At 41.4% G+C, this 19,893-nt stretch overlaps 1 protein-coding gene across 6 annotated transcripts; it reads right to left on the bottom strand.

Moving 5' to 3' along the window:
- Positions 1–398: 398 nt before the first annotated feature.
- GAS2L3 (growth arrest specific 2 like 3) lies at positions 399–19,563 on the bottom strand. Of its 6 annotated transcripts, XM_030478490.1 has the most exons (13): positions 19,496–19,563; positions 18,295–18,398; positions 16,765–16,801; positions 16,431–16,558; positions 15,613–15,732; positions 14,315–14,362; positions 13,222–13,390; positions 12,707–12,825; positions 11,166–11,307; positions 7,439–7,502; positions 6,500–6,638; positions 5,639–5,746; positions 399–4,912 (listed from the first exon to the last, which is right to left on the bottom strand). In XM_030478490.1, exons 6-13 carry the CDS (start codon positions 14,342–14,344, stop codon positions 3,542–3,544), a joined length of 2,142 nt encoding a protein of 713 aa, XP_030334350.1. In that variant the 5' UTR covers positions 14,345–14,362; positions 15,613–15,732; positions 16,431–16,558; positions 16,765–16,801; positions 18,295–18,398; positions 19,496–19,563; the 3' UTR covers positions 399–3,541. The 6 variants fall into 6 exon arrangements, with proteins under 6 accessions (XP_030334350.1, XP_030334355.1, XP_030334353.1 ...); XM_030478495.1 differs by lacking the exon at positions 15,613–15,732; XM_030478493.1 differs by having other exon boundaries at positions 14,315–15,732; positions 16,503–16,558.
- Positions 19,564–19,893: the final 330 nt, after the last annotated feature.

The following is a 19,893-nucleotide window of genomic DNA, read 5'->3' as shown; positions in this document are numbered from 1 at the left end:
AGACGACCCAATTCTCCTCTTAGTAAAACCAATTAAGTTTGTTAAATGGGTCTAAAGTTTGTTGACATGATGTAAGCATGGAAAATATTGGTACACAAATGTATTTCAAATAAAGCTGCAAAGAATAAAACTCTCTGAGGTTTATCCAAAACTACCCAGGCACAGTATCACACCTAGGGAAGAGTAGGAAGCCCCTTCTAGTCAATTAGTCACACTGAAACGAGGATCAGAGTGAAGAGGTCTTGGACTCCTAACAAAGCAATGGATTAGAAGCAGCTATTTATGTCTTTATAATAGCCTGGGATAGAAGCTATTATTTATGTGTTGGTAGAGTGAAAATATAAACCTGAAAAAAATTCTCTTTCCCTCCCCACAAAAAGATGACAGCACAAAACCAATTTGTGCACGTAAAAAAAGGCAGAGTGTATGTTTATTTAAAATAAGTACTCGTACAGAAGGGCATCGATACACATGGAGAATTCAGTCAGATTCTTGCTCCAAGTTATCTTTCCCTCACAAAAAGCAATACAAACTGAAGATTAGACTTGCTATTTGGCAATGTCAACGTTGCAAAACCAGTATGTATTTCCATTAGGAGGTACTTTGTTACATCTTAATTCTTGGCTCACCTCATGTTACGTGACACCCATAGTTAGAATATGGCTATGAAAGTTGGAAACTGCAATATCCACAGAAGTTGGTCCATGCTCAAATATACTATTTTTGTAATAAACCCAAACCTACCCACATGCAACAGGCGAACCATCTTTAGATTAGCTGATTAAGGTTTCAACTGTAAAAGCTTACTCTTTATTTAATTTTGAACCAGACCCTTCACTCTATTACATGAAACAATGGAGCACAAAGATGAAGCCATCTGCTTCATCTTCTCTTTAATTTATAGTTCAAAAAGAGATGTTGAGATAGCTTTATGCTCAGATCCAAGAGTCTCAGTGCTTAAATTACTACTAAAGCCCTTGTAAATGATTCAAAAGGTGTGGGTTGACCCCAGCCAGCAGCCAAGCACCCACACAGCTGCTCACTCACTCTCCCCTCCATCCCCAGCAAGACAAGGAAGAGAAGAGCAGCACAAAAGCAAGAAAACTCACCAGCTGGGACAAAGCCAGTTTAATAAGTGAAGGAAACAGTCAAAAACAAGCCACCAGGTGATGCAAAGGCAATCACTCACTACCTTCCACAGGCAGACTAATGCCCAGCCAAGTCTGCAAACAATAGCCATCTTGTAAAGCAATCCCTCTACACATTTGTCCTTCTTCTACCCTATTCTGATTGCTGAGGGTGACGATATGCAATATGGAATCACCCTTTGGCCAGTTAGGGTTGGCTGTCCCAGACGTGCCTCTCCCAGTCTCTTGCCCACCACCAGTCTACTTGCTGTGGGGTCAGAAGAGGAAAAAGAGAAAGCCTTAACCCTGTGCAAGGACTGTTCAGCAACAGCCAAAACATTGGTGTGATATCGACATTGGTTTTTAGTCACAAATCTGAAACACAGCACCATATGTGATACTATGAAGAAAGTTAACTCCATCTCAGCTAGACCCAGTACAGAAAGAAACCCCAACAATTCAGCTGTTAATCTGCATGAGATATAGCACATCATAGCTCGCTATTTGGAAGCCCAAAGTAAAAATCAAGTCAACTACTGTAAAATGCTTTCAGCATATGAAACTGTGTGCCAAATTTATCAAACCTGAAAGCAGTCCACTACAGTCAATACCATTCTTAACACTTGCAGTAGTGGCTTTGACCAGTATATTTATAAAACAAGTAAGCCTAAGGCCTTCCCCAAACATACAACTTTGCTTGTGGGACTTGTGTCCATGTTATTAAAACTGATCTGTTTTCCTTATGCAGTTTTGATATTGGTATTTACTGTTTACTCCCAGCAGGTTGTAAGCAGTATTCCACAGTAGATATGCATAAATAGAATCATAAATAAAAAAAGCTAACAAGGTGCTCAGAAAGACAGCTCAATCATTTTGCCACTGCACATGAGAACTCAGTTTATGATGCTTGCTTATGCTAGTTCCAGGGGGAAAAATATAATTAAATGTATAACATCATAAACTGTAGTTTCCATGCATGTCTTCTCTTGCCCATAAGTAAATAACCTGGGAACAGAGAGCAGAAGTGATGATCTGTGGAAGTCAGCAGTGTCTCTTCACAGATCTTGAGAGCTCCTCAGTGTTTGCAGGAACAACTGTTCATTAAACCCAAAATATCCCAAACAATGCTACTCCCAAGGACAGTAATTTTTATTAATCTACCATTAAACTCACTTCTGTTAAGGGTAAAGGTGTTGAGCACCACAGATGTTTAAACCTGAAAGCCTTCAGGAGTTGAAAGCCTAAACAGTGCATAGATTTCTGGCACTTTCAGATGTTTAAAGGCAAACGCAGTCCCTTGGTGCCTCTTTGGGAAGCTATTCCTCACCTCCAGAAAGTAATACAGGAGAGCCAGTAAAAAGGTCTCCATAATAAAACAAAAAAAGCCACTGTAGACTGAGACTACCCATAAAAATTAACCTATAACACTGATAAAACCAAATTTAGAATCACTAAATACTTTTACATGTAAAGGGCACTCCTGCAGAGCAGTAAGGCTCTGCCAGTACAGGTCAGTACTGGCAACTCTGTGTTGCTGGAGCAGGTGTTGCTTTCAGGCTCCATCCCAGGGGAAGGCATCCTCCCAGCAACTCAGGCGCTTCTTTCCATGTAGCAAGAGCTTTCTAGCAAAGACTAGGCTCTAAGCAAGGTTATCTGCCCCAGGTTTTAAAAGCAGCATTGCTCGCTGAAGAGATCTGTCCTGAATTTGAAAGGCTAAGGCACAATGAGAGCAAGCAACCAACACCATGATTTTCCACATCCAACATAACACAGACTAGGAAGGCTCGACTTCCAAGTGAGCAGAAGCCACTTTAAGGCATATGGGGGGCACAGTGAACACTGATAATGGCAGTTGTCAAAGCTAAACATGACTAGAAATTTCTTTCTAATACATGCAGATGACCCAAATTTGTGTTCTGGGACACCAGTGAACTAAAACCCACAGTTTTGTTTGAGGTATTATAAATTCTACAGCTTGTGCACAGCTCTATCGCTTGCCAAGGGCCTCAATGCAGATGTGCCAGAACCACCCAGACTCTGGCCTGGGTAGATGTTTCTGGGGCAGGCTTAGCTCCCTTGAAAATGAGCAGCAGCAAAATTAGCAGCCCTAGCTCCCCTTTCTGCTCTCCCACCTTCTCTGCAGCAGGTCAGGCTAGCAGCAAACAGGGATCTTATTCTCTGTTCCACAGTGCTACACAGCAAGCAAGCTCACTTCTAAATATATCTGATTAGAAGTTTCAAACCCACAAAATACATACAGTTCTTACTCTAAGTTATGCAGCAAAATGTAGGTTATACCTAATATTTCATGGTAAATATAGTGCTATTAAACTTTTTTCCTTGTCTTCAGCGTAGCAGTTACAAGAGGCCCATATGAATAAAATTCAGACTTCCACAGAAAGTAACAATTAAATTTACTTTCTGGGTTTTTTACTCCCTGTCATAACAAAATAGTGATCATCTTGCCTGCTTTTCATAAGGGGACTTTTTGATGCACCAGGCATTCCTTTGTTACATGCCGTTGCTGATTTTCCCTTAGAGAGAGGCTTCTTGGCTGCTGGGGCCAAGCTTTCGTTTGCTTGCAAGTTTTTTGTTGAAGGCTGCACTGGCTTTTTGGTCACTGCCTCTTTGGCTGAAGTTTGAGGAAGCCGTACAACGGACAAGGGAGTGCGTTCAGGAGGCTTGGATGAAGTGGGTCCAACCTGAGGGGGTTTACTGACATTAGGCTGCTTATTGACAGCTGATGACATATTCTTGCTTGTAGATACCAGCATAGGTGGTGACTTTAATGCTTTGTTAACTGCAAGGGAAGGTGCAGAAGCTGAGTGTTTTAGGACTGAAGGACTTTTCAGGTTCCTTGCCCGGTCAGTAGCTGTTTGTGGAGCTTTCTGAGGATGCTGAGACCTAGTTCCTGAGGTCTGAATAGCATTTTCAGAATGAGGTTTAGCAAGGAGCTGCTGTGATTGTGCAAACTTGGCAACAGCACGCAGATTTGTCGCAGGTGGCTGAGCAGCCTTTGGAGCAACTGAATTCACGTTGGTTTTAGTGGCAGATACAGATTTGCATTTAGCAGGGACACGCTTCTGTTTTGAAGTGATGGTTTCAGCTGTCCCAGGCAAGGGAGATGGCTGTTTTTTAGGGGATGAGAGGGCAGGATGCAGCACTGGTGCTGGGGAGCCCTGAGGCAGGGTAAATTTCATCTTGGGAGCATCAGGGGACCAAATACGTTTGCGCAATGTTTCAGAATGAACAAGAGCTGTTCTCGTTCCTGAAGATGAAGAGCTTTTGCTTACAGGCTGTGAAGGAGCAGAAGCTGGTGAACTGTGTGTAGGAGACTCCAGTTTCTTTGAGGTGCCAGCTAATGGTTTGAGAGGAGACTGCACGCCTGGAGCTGAAGACCCTTGTAATTTGGACCTGACTGTCAAGGACTTGGCTGTGGAGGATGGAAGCACTGGCACTTTTGGTGATGCCAGGACAGGGGACTGAGGACGTTTAGGTAAAGCCTTCTTGGCGCTGGCCCCAAGAGTTGAAACAGGAGTCGGGGGTTTTGATGGCTGCTTTTGAAACATATTGACAGCTGACATTGGATTCATAACAGGAGGCTCCTGAATTCTAGCTGATGAGCTGGGGACACTGTCACTGGTGACTCCTTTCTGAAACGCCAGAATTTTTTGTTCCAGAGTTGCAAACTGAAGCACTCGGCATGGATCATATTTAAGTAGAAAACCTTGAAGAGTGTCCCAGCCTCCACCAACACGGACCATCACATGCTTGCCATGTAGCATCTGACAATGGAGGAAGAGGCGGGGGGGAGAGCAGGAGAAGAACAAGAGATGTTTCGATCTTGTTTTATGCAGCATTATGTCTTCATATTACATTAACATTTATTGAAATTGACCAGAAATAGGACCTCCTTTCTTACAGAGAAACATTTTTTTAAAAAGAGCGATTATGTGATAAATAAGGTTTATGCTTCCCAATTCTTTTATTAGATAGTTTCTCCTGCAGAGACAGTTGTTACATGTCAGGAAATAATGAAAGCATATATTCAGAAGACACTTTAACCATTCTGTCAGCATCTTTATTTAGTATATAGAGCTTTGGATACAGGTTTTGTTCAAATGATGTATGTCCTTGTAACACAAACTCTTATGCCTGCTGAAAAGAGTGATCAAGTATCCTACAAATTATAAACCCCAAGTGTCCAGATTTTGAAAAAGCAATGTTCTCAGAATATTCTATAGCATTGTCCTTATTTATATTCCAAGTTGTTACTGAAATTTAAGAAACAGCACAGAAAAGCATAACTAACTTCGTTTAGTGAGACTGTAACATCAATGTTTGTAAGATCTAAGTAGCTACACCTACTCTGAATAGGGAATTGGATGGCATGGGGTCCCAACCTAAATCATTCTGTAATTCTAAAACAGTACCACAGAATGAGGTATGTCGCTTAAAAGCATTTCTCTTCCCAACATGAATATAAATTGGAATTCTGAGAAAGTACTTACTCGTATGAAGAGTATTTTATCTCCCAGTCTATAACGTCCCTCCGATAAGTATTCAATTGAAAATCGATGGGAACAACTGCAGGGAGGATCTTCCGCTATATGTTTAACCTAGTTATTAAAAATGAAAGCATTTGTATTTTGACAGAAGCATGTGTTTAACAGTTTGAGATATTTAATACACAAAAAGACACTGTTCATTATCTTCATCCTATAATCTAAAATAACCCTAGGATTCTGTACCCTCACAATAAAATCTTAGCTACACAGAGCTTCAAAATGTGGAATAAAAGATTAAAAGAACAAACTGCACGCACAAACATTTATAGTTGTCCCAATCCAATTTTCACAATTTCTTCAATTTTAAGTTGTTTCTAATTTCACTTTCAAGGTTTGTTCATAACACTATGCATAGCAGCATCAATTCCAACCACAACCTGTAAAGACACTCTTATGGTCTCTAGAAATTGAAACAAGTGCCTGGGTTTCCCCTCTGACCAAATCTATTGCTACACCTGACCCAGGAGTACTTCAGAGTTCTCCCTAACTTTTTATAGGTTAATCTTCTATGTGACACCCAAGAAGGAAACCACTAAAAAAAAAGGAGAAAAGGTCCCCAGATAAGTCCAGGGTTAGAAAACATGTGCCTCTTACAGCCACTTAGAAACTTAAATTGCCAAGCAGGAAAAATAGTGAGTTTTCAGAGTGAGCAAAGATCTCGTGGCTGACTCTCCCAAAGAAGCAGACATTTTACATTACAACATAGAGGACCTTTAAAATAAATGCTTACTGAGTCAGATCACAGAAGTGTCAAACTTAGAATTTGATGTAAAGCCCAGAACACAATAAATAAGTAGTACTTACTGCCTCATGTAGCTCCCCATGGTGACAACATGACTTTGCTGTGCTAATAGGTGATGGTGGTCCAGAGGTCATTAGCAGTGTTTCTTCTAGCTCAATTTCCTTCTCTAGTTTTACTAGCACGGGAGGTTCAACTCCGTACCTCAAATACATAAGTAGACAGTTTAAATGCTAATTTACTAAAGAAACCAAAAAGTGATGATAACAAACATGCAAAATTCTGAGTGGCTTGACTGACAGGGAACAGAACTAAATCAGTCAGAGGAATAACTGCCTTGATAATCCAAAGAGAAGGAACAGCTCTGAGTTTCTACTAGAAGCCCTCCCTATGGTCTTGGAGCTACCAAAGAAAACAGTAAAAATGTAGTCAAAACTACATAATTTAGGTCACATCCAATTTAGATAAACTATCTTAAAGCTTCCAGTTCTGCACTTGAAATAAAAGTCTAAAATTAGAGAATGCTAGACATACCTGCCAAAAAGCTTAAAAAGTAACAACCTTAAAACTGTATTTAATGTCCAGAGAGTTTCTTCCAAGATGTAGACATATCTATAAGCTGAACATAGCATTTAAACATACAGCTATAAACAGCAGTGGATCAGCATCTCTCCATGGAAAAAGTCTGATGAATTTTTTAAAAAAAAAAAAAACCCAAAAAAAACAAACAAAAAAAACCCCACAACCCCCCCCCAAAAAAAAAACCAACCCCCCCCAAAAAAAAAAAAACAACCCAAAAAACCAAAAATCACACACAAAAAACCAAAAACAACCCAAAACAAAAACTTACATTGTACTAGAAGAACTCTTCACTACTTTCTGTGCGGAATTAACATTTATTGCATTGCACTTAATGACCACAGACTGTCTTAACTTTGTCTTAGCTTCTACTTAATAGAACGTGTTTTTCCATGTCTAGTTAGGAGCATGTGCGGATTACATACCCGGATACAATGCGCCCAATTTCCAACAGACAAAGATATACTTGTCTTGGATCCTTGTGCAAAACTAAAAGGGAAGAGAATAAAAGGGAGTTACAGCTCATATTTACTGTAGAGAGGCCTGTGCAATTAAGTATGAAGAAGGGAAGATAAGGAATAGATAACTGTAACTTTGCCATCATTCTACCCAGAAGCAAGCTACATTATCATTGATAAAGCACTATATGCTTTCCAGCTCTAATTTTCTATTCCATAAAACGTTTAAACTCATCCTGGCAATCCTGAAATCAAATTCTTCTCTACCTCCTAAGAGAAATATGCTTAGGAGGAAATTGATCCAAGAGCTTTCCCTTTGCTATCCCCAAATACATTATCACAGTCTTAAAGATGAAGAGTATTCAGCAACTGCAAATAGGAAAACATGCTCCATCTGTTCTTGCTTGTGCTTACAGACACAGATAGGCCCACACACTCTAAAGGTGAACACCTGTAGAATACAAGTGACCTAGCTGACAAGTGGATGGCTATGCAGCTGGTCAGCCTAAGTGGTTTAAACCCATGGCTGTGAAAGAATAATCTGGGTGACTTACCATTTCAGTAAGCGACACATCTCTTTTCTTACCACTTTAAGAGCTTTGGGTGCCAGCAGGAGCTGGCAGATTCACCCAGTTCCGCTTTGCCAGTGGCAGCTACCTTACCTCATGCTATACCCACATTTCACCCCACGCTATCAGCCTATACCTCCTGACCCATCTACCCAGAGGTTTGCTTCAGGATTTGATATCTTTGTGAGGCTGTATCTGAAAAGGATGGTCAAAACACCTGATTGTAAGAAGGAGGTAAGAATGACATTGGTTTAAGAGACAAATACTCAGATTCAAACATCAGATATCGGCTGTGATCACAGAGAAGCAGCAACTCGATTTCAGATGTTAGTAGCACTGAGTTTTGCATTAGGCTTTGCTGTTCAAAGACTGTTCCCACATTAACCCAGCTAGTGCCCAATGCAGAGGCTGCTTTGCACCCCTCAATTCAGAAAGGCTTTAGTAGCTGCATGTACGTGGCCATGTAGGCACACGGAATGACAATCAGGAGAGCTGAAGAACGAGGTGGAAGAGTGAGGTGATGACCAAACAGTGTGAAGATGACTGTGGCAGGTCTTCTGGGTTTTCTTGACAGATTTGAAATGAAAACATTCAATCATTTCTACTGCTGCACTGAAGAATGGAAGATGCAGAAGGAAAACAATATCTGTTTTGGTTTCTTTCCATCTTTAGGTGCACAAGGAAAAAGCAGCAAGGCAATGAACAGGGAAAGAAAATAGTTTAAAATCTCACCCCCACGTAACTACTTCCTCCTTTGTCCCCATACAACCCTTAAAATTGAGGTGCTTTCGACATGTTCTAAGAACAGTTATATGAGTGCTTTGGAAAAAAAAAAAAAACCAAAACATCCCTGCAATTTTTTAGCCAACTAGGAGTACTGCCTAACAACTCAGAAACCAAAGGCTGGGAGAAAGGTCATTCAGCTCCCCTCAACCCACACACATGGCACTGTTCTTTCCCCAACCAGCATTAAGTATAAGAAATGGGAAAAGCTGCAGATACGATTTTCGTGTGGTATAACATTTATATTAAGAAGTCTGACTTTCTTTGCAATATGCAGTAACAATATTCAGTAGAAACTGGAAATTCACTCTGAAGAGAAACATGAGCCAGTTCTATATTTGCAGATGAAATCTAACATCTTTCTGATGTTCAATTTTATATTTAAAATGACTTTGCTTTAAATAAGACTGAAGTGTTTCCTAAAGTATAAGCAGAGTACAAAGTCAGATGTTCTTGTTTACATCACCCACACCAGTTTGTAAGTCTAGTTTTTAGAAGATCTGATTATGAAAGGTAAATCTAAAATAGAAAGTTGACACAGCCATAAAATAAAAGGTGCTAGAGATCATTTAATCCCTTATTATTTGGTGTTTTTGTCAGCTGTAACAGAAATGGCATTATTTGCCTGAATCTAGAATAGAAAAATACAAATTTACCCCTAAGAGCGATCAAGACATTCGTTTTGGCTTGATGTCAAAGCGGGTCCCCATGATGGCTACTCTCCCTTTCTGCAGTTTCAGGAGGCACTTGATTTAGTACCTTCACCGCCACCCACGCTTTTCAGCAGGCATTACTCTATGTATCTGATGGGAAAAAGACAATTGTCAAATTGTCTTTCCCCTATTTAATTCATAAAGAATGGCTTGAAAGTTTGATGGACAACATCAGTGGAAAGAATGTTTCATCAGGGAGGCTGCAAGTCTGCTCATTTCGACTGCCAAAAAGGCGCACAGAAGATATTTATGCCGTAAAGCAAGCTTGTGTCAAGAGTTACAATCAGACTTCAAAACACCTCTTAGCTATAAGCAAAAGCCACAGCATTAGGAAATCCTGTCTGCTTATCTCAGGGAGGCTAAACAGGTTCTAGTTCCCCATCCACTTACAGATGTTTAAGCAATGCAGTTCATACAAGTTACACTGCAAAAAAAATAAATTTAAAACTAATTTTCTTGTACCTCAGCTCTCCTACTCAAATGTATTTCATGGCACTGAAAAGAGATACACTCACTAATTAAATCAGACTGAGACAGATGCAAATGAGGATGTTTTCGCAACTATTCTAAAAGATGTCTTATCCAATAGAGAAAGCATGGGCAGTCCAACTAGCTGGGAGGAGAGCTTGAAAGAAAAGCAGTTAATGAAAACATGACATTAATTACATTAAATGTCATAAAGACTTCGAGAAAATCTAGTAAACATTGTGACAACTTCATCTGATTTCGGAAAACAAAAGGTACTTTGCAAATTTTTGCTGTTCTGCTGAAAGGCAGATATTTTGCCTTTAAAAAAGAAAAAGCAGCAGCCAAAAAAACTCCAGTCTTTGGCTTGCCACAGAAAGGTTTGTATTAATTAATTTTTACTGACATAATAGCTGGTAGAAAAGCATTTCATTATTTACCATGCAATTAAAGCACACTTCCTCTTAATTAGCAGTTAAGCAAGTTTTATTCCATCTGGAAGTATCAGTCTAGAAGCTGTTTGTTATAAGGGACAGACTGTGCATTGGGGCAGGCATACACACACAGTTGGCAATATTTTTTTTTATAACTATCTTATTAAATGGGAAAACACAAATGGTTTGCAGTTATGTCAAGTAGGTCCTGAAGTAAATGTTAATTACCAACAGACTGTTGCCACTTCAGGCACAATGCCCTGTTGTAGTTACCAAATTTAGCAGTCATGAATGCATAATTCTGAGGGCTTTCTGCAACAAGAATGAGCTCTAACTCCAAATAAAGGATCTTATTGTGAGTTGAATCCATGGCCTTGTGGTCTTCCTGCACAGGGAAAGTGAAACCACGCTTTTCTCCTCTGTTTCTCAGATGGCCTTTTCACTGAAGGAAAACATGCAAGTTTGCTGCACAACTGTCACTCCCAGCTTCATTCCACACAGCAACTTTTAGAAGTTTGGAAAAGCGTCATGCGAGTTAGAGCAGTCACTGAACTGATTTTTCAAGGCTTCTACTTGAACACTTCCTTAAAATAAGTAAAAGCATTAATAGCTTGCATGAGACAGACATAGTCGTGACAAAGGCTTCAAAAGACTGTACACAAGAGATCTCCCTGCCCAGATAGTTATTCACATACAGATCAAAGCAAGTCTTACAAAAAGGTAGATTTACCTAAACCTTCAGATTCAAAGAGATAAGTCTCATCAACTCCAATGGCCCTACACCAGTTAAGAAAGTTGGCTGTATTATCTCTGGCAAAAAAAGATCCTGATGGAGCATCCTTCTTACATGGAACTTTTCTCATAGGAAAATTCTGGCAAGGGAAGAAAACAAAAAGTACATTGTGCACATCAACATTGCCAACAGATTTCAAAGCATATTTGCAAAGGAAAATAAACCCTCAATTCAGAGTACAGAAACAGTGGTTAGTAACTATTTTGTGTGCAACCCACTATGCATTATATTAAAAAAGCGACACTAATGTAGAAAGCACTCCACCCTATCATGAACAGTCACGGAGTGAACGATCCTTAGCTCTGCAGCCTCTCCCAAAGCTGCCTGTACAGTTGCTCCACTGTTTCCCCACGTGCTAGAGTAGAAGTCTTACTGGTGGTTTCACCAGTTTGGATAATTATTCCCCCTTCCCAAGCTCTGTTCACAGCAGCAGAATGAGCACAGATAAAGAACTCCAACTAAACTAAAATATACTCAGTTGCCAGACTTCAACATTTTAGAGCCTGTTCTAGAAAGCAGAGGGAATCAGAAGGGAACAAAGGGCAGTTTCCTTTAAAAGAATTCAGTACTTATTTGGTTTTAAATTAGTATCTTCAGAACTAAAAATTCAGTTTATAGATACACAAGTTATGCATCTAGTCTTCCTTTAAAAAAAAAAAAAGCCAACAAAAAAGCAACTAAGGATTTGTAGCATTCATACGGCTCTTGAATAAATACCCTTTGGCATCCTAAGACTTGCCCTCCCAGTTAATAATAATTCTAATATTTGTAATCATATTACTTACTGGTAAATATCCATTACTTAAAACTATTGTTTTACTAAATAAAATAGTAAAAGGTAACCACAAAATCAAAATGGTCTGGATATGGTGAAACAGTTCCTCCTGCACCCAAGGGAAACACTACCCATCAGGGCACATTAGCTGGTGACCTACTGTTTGACAAATCCAGGCACTGCTTGTAGCTATATCCCTGTACGTTGAACATACGCTACCTACACCGGTGTTACATGGCTTTATACTTTAAATTGACAGCTCGGTATTTTTCATGGTACAAACGCAGACTGGAAGTTGCTTGAGATTCATGGTTTAAGTCAGCCTTGGTTCCTAACAAAAAGCCATGTCCAGGTACATCTCAGTTCAGATATTTTGGTGGCTGACCTACATACTAGAGTCTAGCCACCAGTTTCTGGCATAAAACATACCACCAAGTGCCAATGGATATCTTGTTACCAACCCACACTGATGTCAGGGGAGCAAACTCCAGTCTTAGACTAGATCTTCTTCAGGCAAGACTTCTGAAATCAAACTAAAACCCTGGTAAGGACTTTAGGATTTGATTAACAAAGCATATAAGTAATTTTTTGCACAAACCCAGTTTACCCATCTATAAGCCACATTGCTGTTAATCAGTCTCTTTTACTAATACTTACAATTAAAGAGTATATATATGCATTAAAAAAAATCACAATGGCTCACCCTTAAATTATTTGAGCTACAACATTCTTTAATTGTGTTTTGAAGAACACCAACCAATTGGCAGAGTAGTACCCCATTATCAAGTTCTTCTAGCAGTTGTTCTGCTTTGACTTCTATTCCTAAAAAAAAAAAAAAATAAATCATCAATATTAGAGTTACTCCAAAGAAGGTAAAGAAATTTCATATGAACTTAGAGGCAACTCAAATAGCATTCCAGTGTTAAACACTGAAAATTAATAGAAATATACAAGTAAGATAAAATCAAATATCCATTTAATTAGATTTTAATTAGACTACCAAGATTCAGCAAATAAATTAGAATGATTAATCATCCTACCTCTAAGAAGTGGCAGCTAATAAAATCCAAAACCAAAACATGCATTTTGATGCAATTCTCTTAGCCATTCAGGCTCAGATACACGGATCTTAACAGTACCAGAGGTATTAAGTGTCAGCATTGACTGGAACATTGGAAAGTGCTTTGAAATTTGTTAGACAGTGACTTTTAACCTCACCCAGCAAGCCAGACAGCCAGATTGACAGATCTTCTTGCATAGGCACCAAAGTTGCTTCATGCCGCACAGATATCCATCGGTCATACAGGCACACATCTGCCAAACCTGGCCCATGTCTGGGAGTTAGAGGACTTCGGGAACTTAAGGGAAGGTCATCTCCAAACCACACCTGCAGAAGACGTCAGGAAGCTGCAGACAGCAAGCTCTAGTATTTGCAGGCAGATTGCAAAGACTTGCAGTTCTGAATTATGCTGAAGACTATTCAAAGAGTAAGTAAGTGTTCATTCCCCTTCAGACAGATACACCAACACAGCAGTAGTAATGAATGGTGCAGCTCTCATTAATAACTCCTGCATCAAAAGTACTACTACATTCATGTTCTTGACTTCTTTGGATTTAAAATAACATGCTTTCCTGAACATTAAATGAAGAAAACGTGCATTAAATCTGTGGTGTGTTTTTTTTTTTCCCTCAGCACACTTTAAGTAATGAAATCTACAGTTTATCATATAATTTACTACAGACTACTGATTTCTCCAACACTCGTTTCAGAAGCATTTAGTGTTTAAATCATTAAAATGATGATGTTAAGAGGAAACATATTTCCATGCAAGAACATGGCACAGTTCTTGAACATGAATCCTTAGCATTTCTCTTAAGGATTGTATATTTTCGTATTTGAGAGGTACCTTACATTTCAAGAAAAGTACCACACTGAAATTTGATGCACAAAGTTCCTGAAGACAAAGAATCCTTCTGGTATTCTTAAATACTTTTCTTCAGTTCAGTGTGTGTATAAAAAAAGATATTTATTTACGCTTACATAGGAGTTTTAAAAACACCTCTTAATCAACAAGCAAGTTCTTTAATAACTTAGCATTTGACTTCAAAAGCTTAGGTAACAGCATTTAGGAAGAGAACAGTGGGTTACATATCTTGTCACATTGCTCCATTAGCAAAATGGGAAAATTATTACTTTTTTTTTAATAGAAATGACTCTGGGGGTTCTGGCATTTCATCTGCTTAAGGGTTAATTTTTGCATTAAAACAAAAAAAATATTATATGAGATTCAAACATTAAAAAGCCATTTACCTGAACTGCATTCTGCATGGTCACCTGCATTTGCCTTAGAATCTCCCCCTAGAAAAAGAGAAGAGAATTTTTAATACAGTCCCTCCTGCTTTCAAGTAAAACCCATCAGTGCTGTTTTGGTAAAACAAGAACAAGTCTTATCGGGAATGGAAGAGGAAAGAGAGAAGTATCTTAGTAGCTAACGTTTTGATGCAGTATTCAGTCAATGTGAGTTCTGTGCCCTTAAGTAAATGGGTAGTTGTTACAGCACAAAGTAGCAACTAACTTCATATGTATAAATAACAGTCAAAAGTTTGCATGAATGTAAGGAGCTGTAAGACATGTACTTTACCAAAGAGAAATATAAATACTCCAAACCATTCTTGGATGTAACAACGTTCCTTCTTTCTAAGCTATCACACAAGTGTATCTTGTACACGCATGCATACACATCTATGTATCCTGAGTTTATAGTAAATACTTTTAAGTTTATGAAAATCTTAAAGCAAAGAATAATTTTGAAGAATGAGATTTCTTCTTGCATAGACACATGAGAGAAATCAATATTAATATTGTTAGAATTTTGTTTTTCCAGGCAACTAGCACACACCTACGTTTTCAACAGAATGCTGCAAGCTATTGCAGCAATATGGTTATCAGGACAATTCCTTGGCAAAACAATCCTCCAGGAAAGTTTTAGGGGCAATTTGGTCAACACTTTTCTCTCCTAAAGCCAACACAGTATTTTCCAGCAATGCTTTCAATCATGGGAAAACCCAGCACAAACTCTACACTGGGCTTGGGATCAATCAATAAGCCTCTTATGTAGGCTCCAGGTCTAGGTTAGCTGCATATGCACATACCAGAAGGAATTTCCTCAGCATAATTATCCGCAGTGGTAGTGGAAGGCATTATGACCTCAAAATGTACCTATCTGTGTCCCAAAGCCACTTAGAAACAACTTTCTTGCTCCATCGCTTAATAGCTGCAATAAAACTTCATCTTGCTTATGAAGCTGGAAACCAGATTGCAGACACTGTCAGGCAGTTTTAACTCATCTGTTTTCCTTTAAAAATAAATAACTTCCCCCTCCTGTCCCAGATGTTTAAGCTTTATATGTAGATGGCATTCTTCTCCATCTGATGTACAACCTGGCCTTCCTATAACAACAGGCTCCACAGCCCATCACAGAAGACCCCATTCTTGTAAAAATTCTCCCCCTTCCTCTTACTCAGAAAGCAGAATGGTGCTGTTTCCTTCCCATTTTTCCTGCTCACGCTACACAGGACCACACATGTCAGGCATTTCAACCAACTTACCCCTATGACCAGCAAACAAGCAACCAGTTTAGTTTCGGCCTGAAACCACTTCCTTGTATCAGGACTGCTAGCGCTTCTCAAACTTTATCAGGGACACTCCAAGTGGTATCTTTCCCCTTCCTTTTATTTCCAGGGGAAAAAAAAAAAAAAAAAAAGAAGAGACACATCATCTCCTTGATGTCATTTTTCCTTCTATGAATGAACAAGGGAAGGGCAGTGTATATAACAAGCATTACTAATGAGCATGTTATGCTTCCAACAGCTTTGTCCAGGGCAATACATTTTGCTTTAGCATAAGAAAGCTATTGTCCCAAGGGAGTCGCAATAAGAGGCTTCATTGATTAAAAAAATAAATAAAACAACAGCAGAACAGCCAGTAGAGAAGTCGGTCTCATTAAAAAGAGGAGCTCCATATAGGCTAACAAGCGCTCTAGCATACTAACTGCCAAGGGAAAACAAAAGGCAGCCTAATTCACAGGGAGCACTCAAAACACGAACAAAGCAAAATATTCACACAGCAGCTATCACAAGAATGTTCAGCATCTGCAGTTTTGTGGCATGCCTAACAAAAACTAGGCAAAAAAAAAAAAAAAGAGGAAAAATTAAAGGAGATTGAGGAAAATTGTAGCATTTGAACTTTATGAGCCTGCTCTTCTAAAATAAGTTATTTTGTAAGCCCATATGCCAAAGGGCTCTCTAGAAAGTCAAACAGATTCACTTATCAGGGCATCTGAATAACACTTAACAAAAAAACCCTCTGATGATATAGACCACCCTGCACGAATTTTGAGTTGAAAAATTAATATAGTTACAATTACCTATTTTCAGATCCTGAACAGTCCAACTCTGAGATTGCAGGGAATACAGATTAATGTAGCCTTATCACTTACAGGGAGAGCAAATGGGATGAGAAGACCCAGAAGTATGCCACCTTCCAGTAGTCAGCCTGCAAGGGTGCAGAAGGTGCTGTGGTAAGGCGAATACTGCAGTACTGTGTAGAGTCATAACCAAATCTGACAACCTCTAAAACCAGTTGGGTTTCCTGCATCAAAAAGCTGTACATAATGAATGAACCAAGTATTTGATATTGAATTCAGGAAGCTCCAGCTAGAACAGTATCAGTTTCTACACATGCCAGTTTTATCAACTCACCTTCACTCAACAGGCATTTGGTATTCAGGGATCACAGCTGTGAAAGAAAATACCACAGAATGAAAATGGACTGCATCATACCATGTCCCGTGCATAGCCTCAGGCCATACCATTCCCATTTCCAAGCCAGCTGATGTCCTGAAGGTCCTTAGGAGGGGTCTCTACCTGCTTCACCCCTTAAAACAGGGGAAGCACCAGAAACTTGCAAGCATTACCCAATCAGGGGGACAAACAGCCCAGCTCCAACCTCAGCAAACATAGAATTCCCCTGCCACCCAGCAGCACCACTCTCAGAAAACACCTCACTTCTGCTGGTACTTCTGTTGCCAATAGGCTTCATGGGATGGGAGGAGAACGGAAACACCGCCCAGTCCTAGTTGGCACCTTATGTCTAGATCAATACAGCGACACTGACTTACTGCGAGATGGGTGGTCAGACCTCAAATGATATAATAGGGAGGGCAGGAGCTGCCTTTGTCTGGCTGACTGCCAAACTTCCAATAAAGGACTAGAGCCATGGATCAACATTAGGAAAGACAGAAAAATGTAGCTATCTACAGACATGTGGCATAGGGACAGGCATTCCAGAGAAAAAGGGGTGCAGACACACCCTGGACATGAACCTGCACAGGACAGCCTTGCAAGACCATAGTCTGCCTCTACTCTCCAGAGGGATGACCACCACTTTGCCATCAGGCAATCTGAGAAACAGCAAAGTCAGCGAATACTAAAACGCTTTATACAAATACTTCAGGGTGCTAAACACATGCTCTTAGATGCTACAGAAGATAGCCTGGTTAGTATCAGTTGTATCAGGTTTTACAGATCATTCACTGGGGCCCAACCAGTAAGACATGCTACACTAATTACAAGCCATTCTGTAGCACAACATGAACTGAGTCCAAGTCCCATTTTATTTGGCTGTGCAGTTTACAAAGAAACAAAAAATCCACAACTCAGAGATACCTAAAACATAGATGAAGCAGCCACTGACTTAGCTTAAGTGGAACCTAAAGGGATTCACAGACTGATTAAAAGGCCTTGAATGCACAGACCCATTAAAAAAAACTTAGGTAGAAACACTTTTACATCTTCACCCTATATTTAAGATATATAACATATCATCTTCTATTCCATCAACACCTAAAGGCAGTCACAACAGACTAACCCAGAGCAGCTGGAAACTGTAGATTAGCTTTGATAGTACCTACTGAAAACCACGTTTTTAAACACTCTGAAATGAAAGAAGCTGTCAAGTCAGTATCATCTGTTGAAACCTGCTACAGGATAGCCAAGATTTTTTTTAATACACATATCCTAACATGCAGAAGAAAAGAGGTAGGCACAAGAGACATCCCTGGAGCAGAGCGCTACTCTCTCTGTCACTACAGCAATTATAGAGCCCTTTTGTTGCATTACTGAGTCAGCAGGAGCTCTATTTCCTTGGGGAGGCCTCAAAGGCACAAAAGAGAGAGAACCAGACTAGTCAGTCCAAGGTGATGGGCTTTAAGGTGGCAACCAACTACTTACATCAAGGCATGCTGACTGCTCTCCTCCGGTACTGCCTTTCTGCACCATTCCGTGGCAGCGAGCCCACTCTCCCCTTCCAAAAGGTAGCAAAGGCCCTGATTCACCTGTCAGGGCAGAGAAACCCACTTGAAATCAGGGAGGAGCACTTCATCGCAACAGCTGCCATCTCCGCAGCAGACGTGCAGACGGCTCCTTTACCACAGGAGCATCCAGTCTGGGGAGAGGCTGGTTAACAAGAGACACGCCACCTTGCTACCCCTGCCACTCAGCAGTGCTCCCGGACAAGCTCTCCTCTCCCTCCCATTTCCACCTCACACTTCTTCCAGCAAAGCAACACCAAGGGGAGCATCACTTGATGTTCAGGCAACAGGCTGCTGGCTGGCCATAATCAGGAAGAATTTATTTTGACTTAAATATAAAATCCTATCTTATTACGAAAGACCCACCCAGTACATTTAGAATTACAAATGCATAGGCCAGCTATACCTTAGAGGTTCTAAATGTATACGTCCTTTTTCCCCATCCCTTGCTCTTATACTATGGCAAAGGTGAGACACAGTATCGCTGGAATACAGCCAGCTTTTGGGCAAATAAAGGAGCCAGACATTTTTTAGCTTACTAAACAATATGAAAGAGTATTTTAGTCAACAGCACTAGGGCAAATTTCCTACAAAAACAGCACAGCACCCTCAATGCTTGTGTGAGGCACAGGAGAGACTGGTTTAAAGGCTGTTATGCAAAACCTCTCCCCTCTCCCTTCCCCACGGTAAGTTTCACGGCACTTCACTTCCAACACCCATGCCAGAGAGGCTGACTCGGCCGGACGAGAGCTGCTGCCCCCGGGAAGGTGACCGATCCCAGTGACAGCCTCAGCCCAACACCGAGGTCCGTCCCGTACGGCGAGCGATGCTCAACCCGTTTCCAGCGCTACCTCTATAGATAGGCGTAACTGACCGAGTGCCACCGCTCCGGTCCTGCGCGCCCGATGCACAGGAGCAAGCGGGACCCTGCAGCAGCACCAGCGCCCCGGTCTCCACGCGGGGACAGAGCTGCCGTCGCTCGGGCGCCCCTCACAGTCCCCGCGGGCCGCGGCTGCGGTACTGCCGCCCCCCGGCCACACCCCGCTGCGGGGAGACCCGCGCGCTGCTACTGCCCCTGCCTCTGCCGCCACTGCCCTGCTCCGTGGCACCGCGCTACTCACCGGGACCGACCTGCCACCGCGCCGCGCACCAGGACAATCCCCCCACTTGCCCCGCGCCGGCCGCTCCGTTCGAAAGGACCAATCAGAGCCAGGGGGGCGGGGCCGGGCCAGGCCGGGCCGCGCCTGCCGCACCTGGAGCTGGGCCGCGGCACCGCCCGCCCGCTGCGCCTGAGGCGGGTCGTGGCGCACGCCCCGCTCCTGCCCGCGGTACCCGATTTGTCTGGGAGCAGCTCGGGGTCTCCATCGCAGCCCGCGCCGGCTCGGGTGAAGGCGCTGGGTAGCGGGGCCGCCCCTCTGGCCTCCCCAGGGAGGCGGTGGGTGGCGGTGGGAGGCGGTGGGAGGCGGTGGGAGGCGGTGGGTAGGCGGTGGGAGGCGGTGGGAGGCGGAAGGTCACGGCT

This window comes from Strigops habroptila, chromosome 3 (genome assembly GCF_004027225.2).
Source record: "Strigops habroptila isolate Jane chromosome 3, bStrHab1.2.pri, whole genome shotgun sequence".
Taxonomy (NCBI): domain Eukaryota; kingdom Metazoa; phylum Chordata; class Aves; order Psittaciformes; family Psittacidae; genus Strigops; species Strigops habroptila.
Note: the sequence above shows the minus strand (reverse complement) of the source record. Positions and strands in the feature narration are given on the sequence as shown.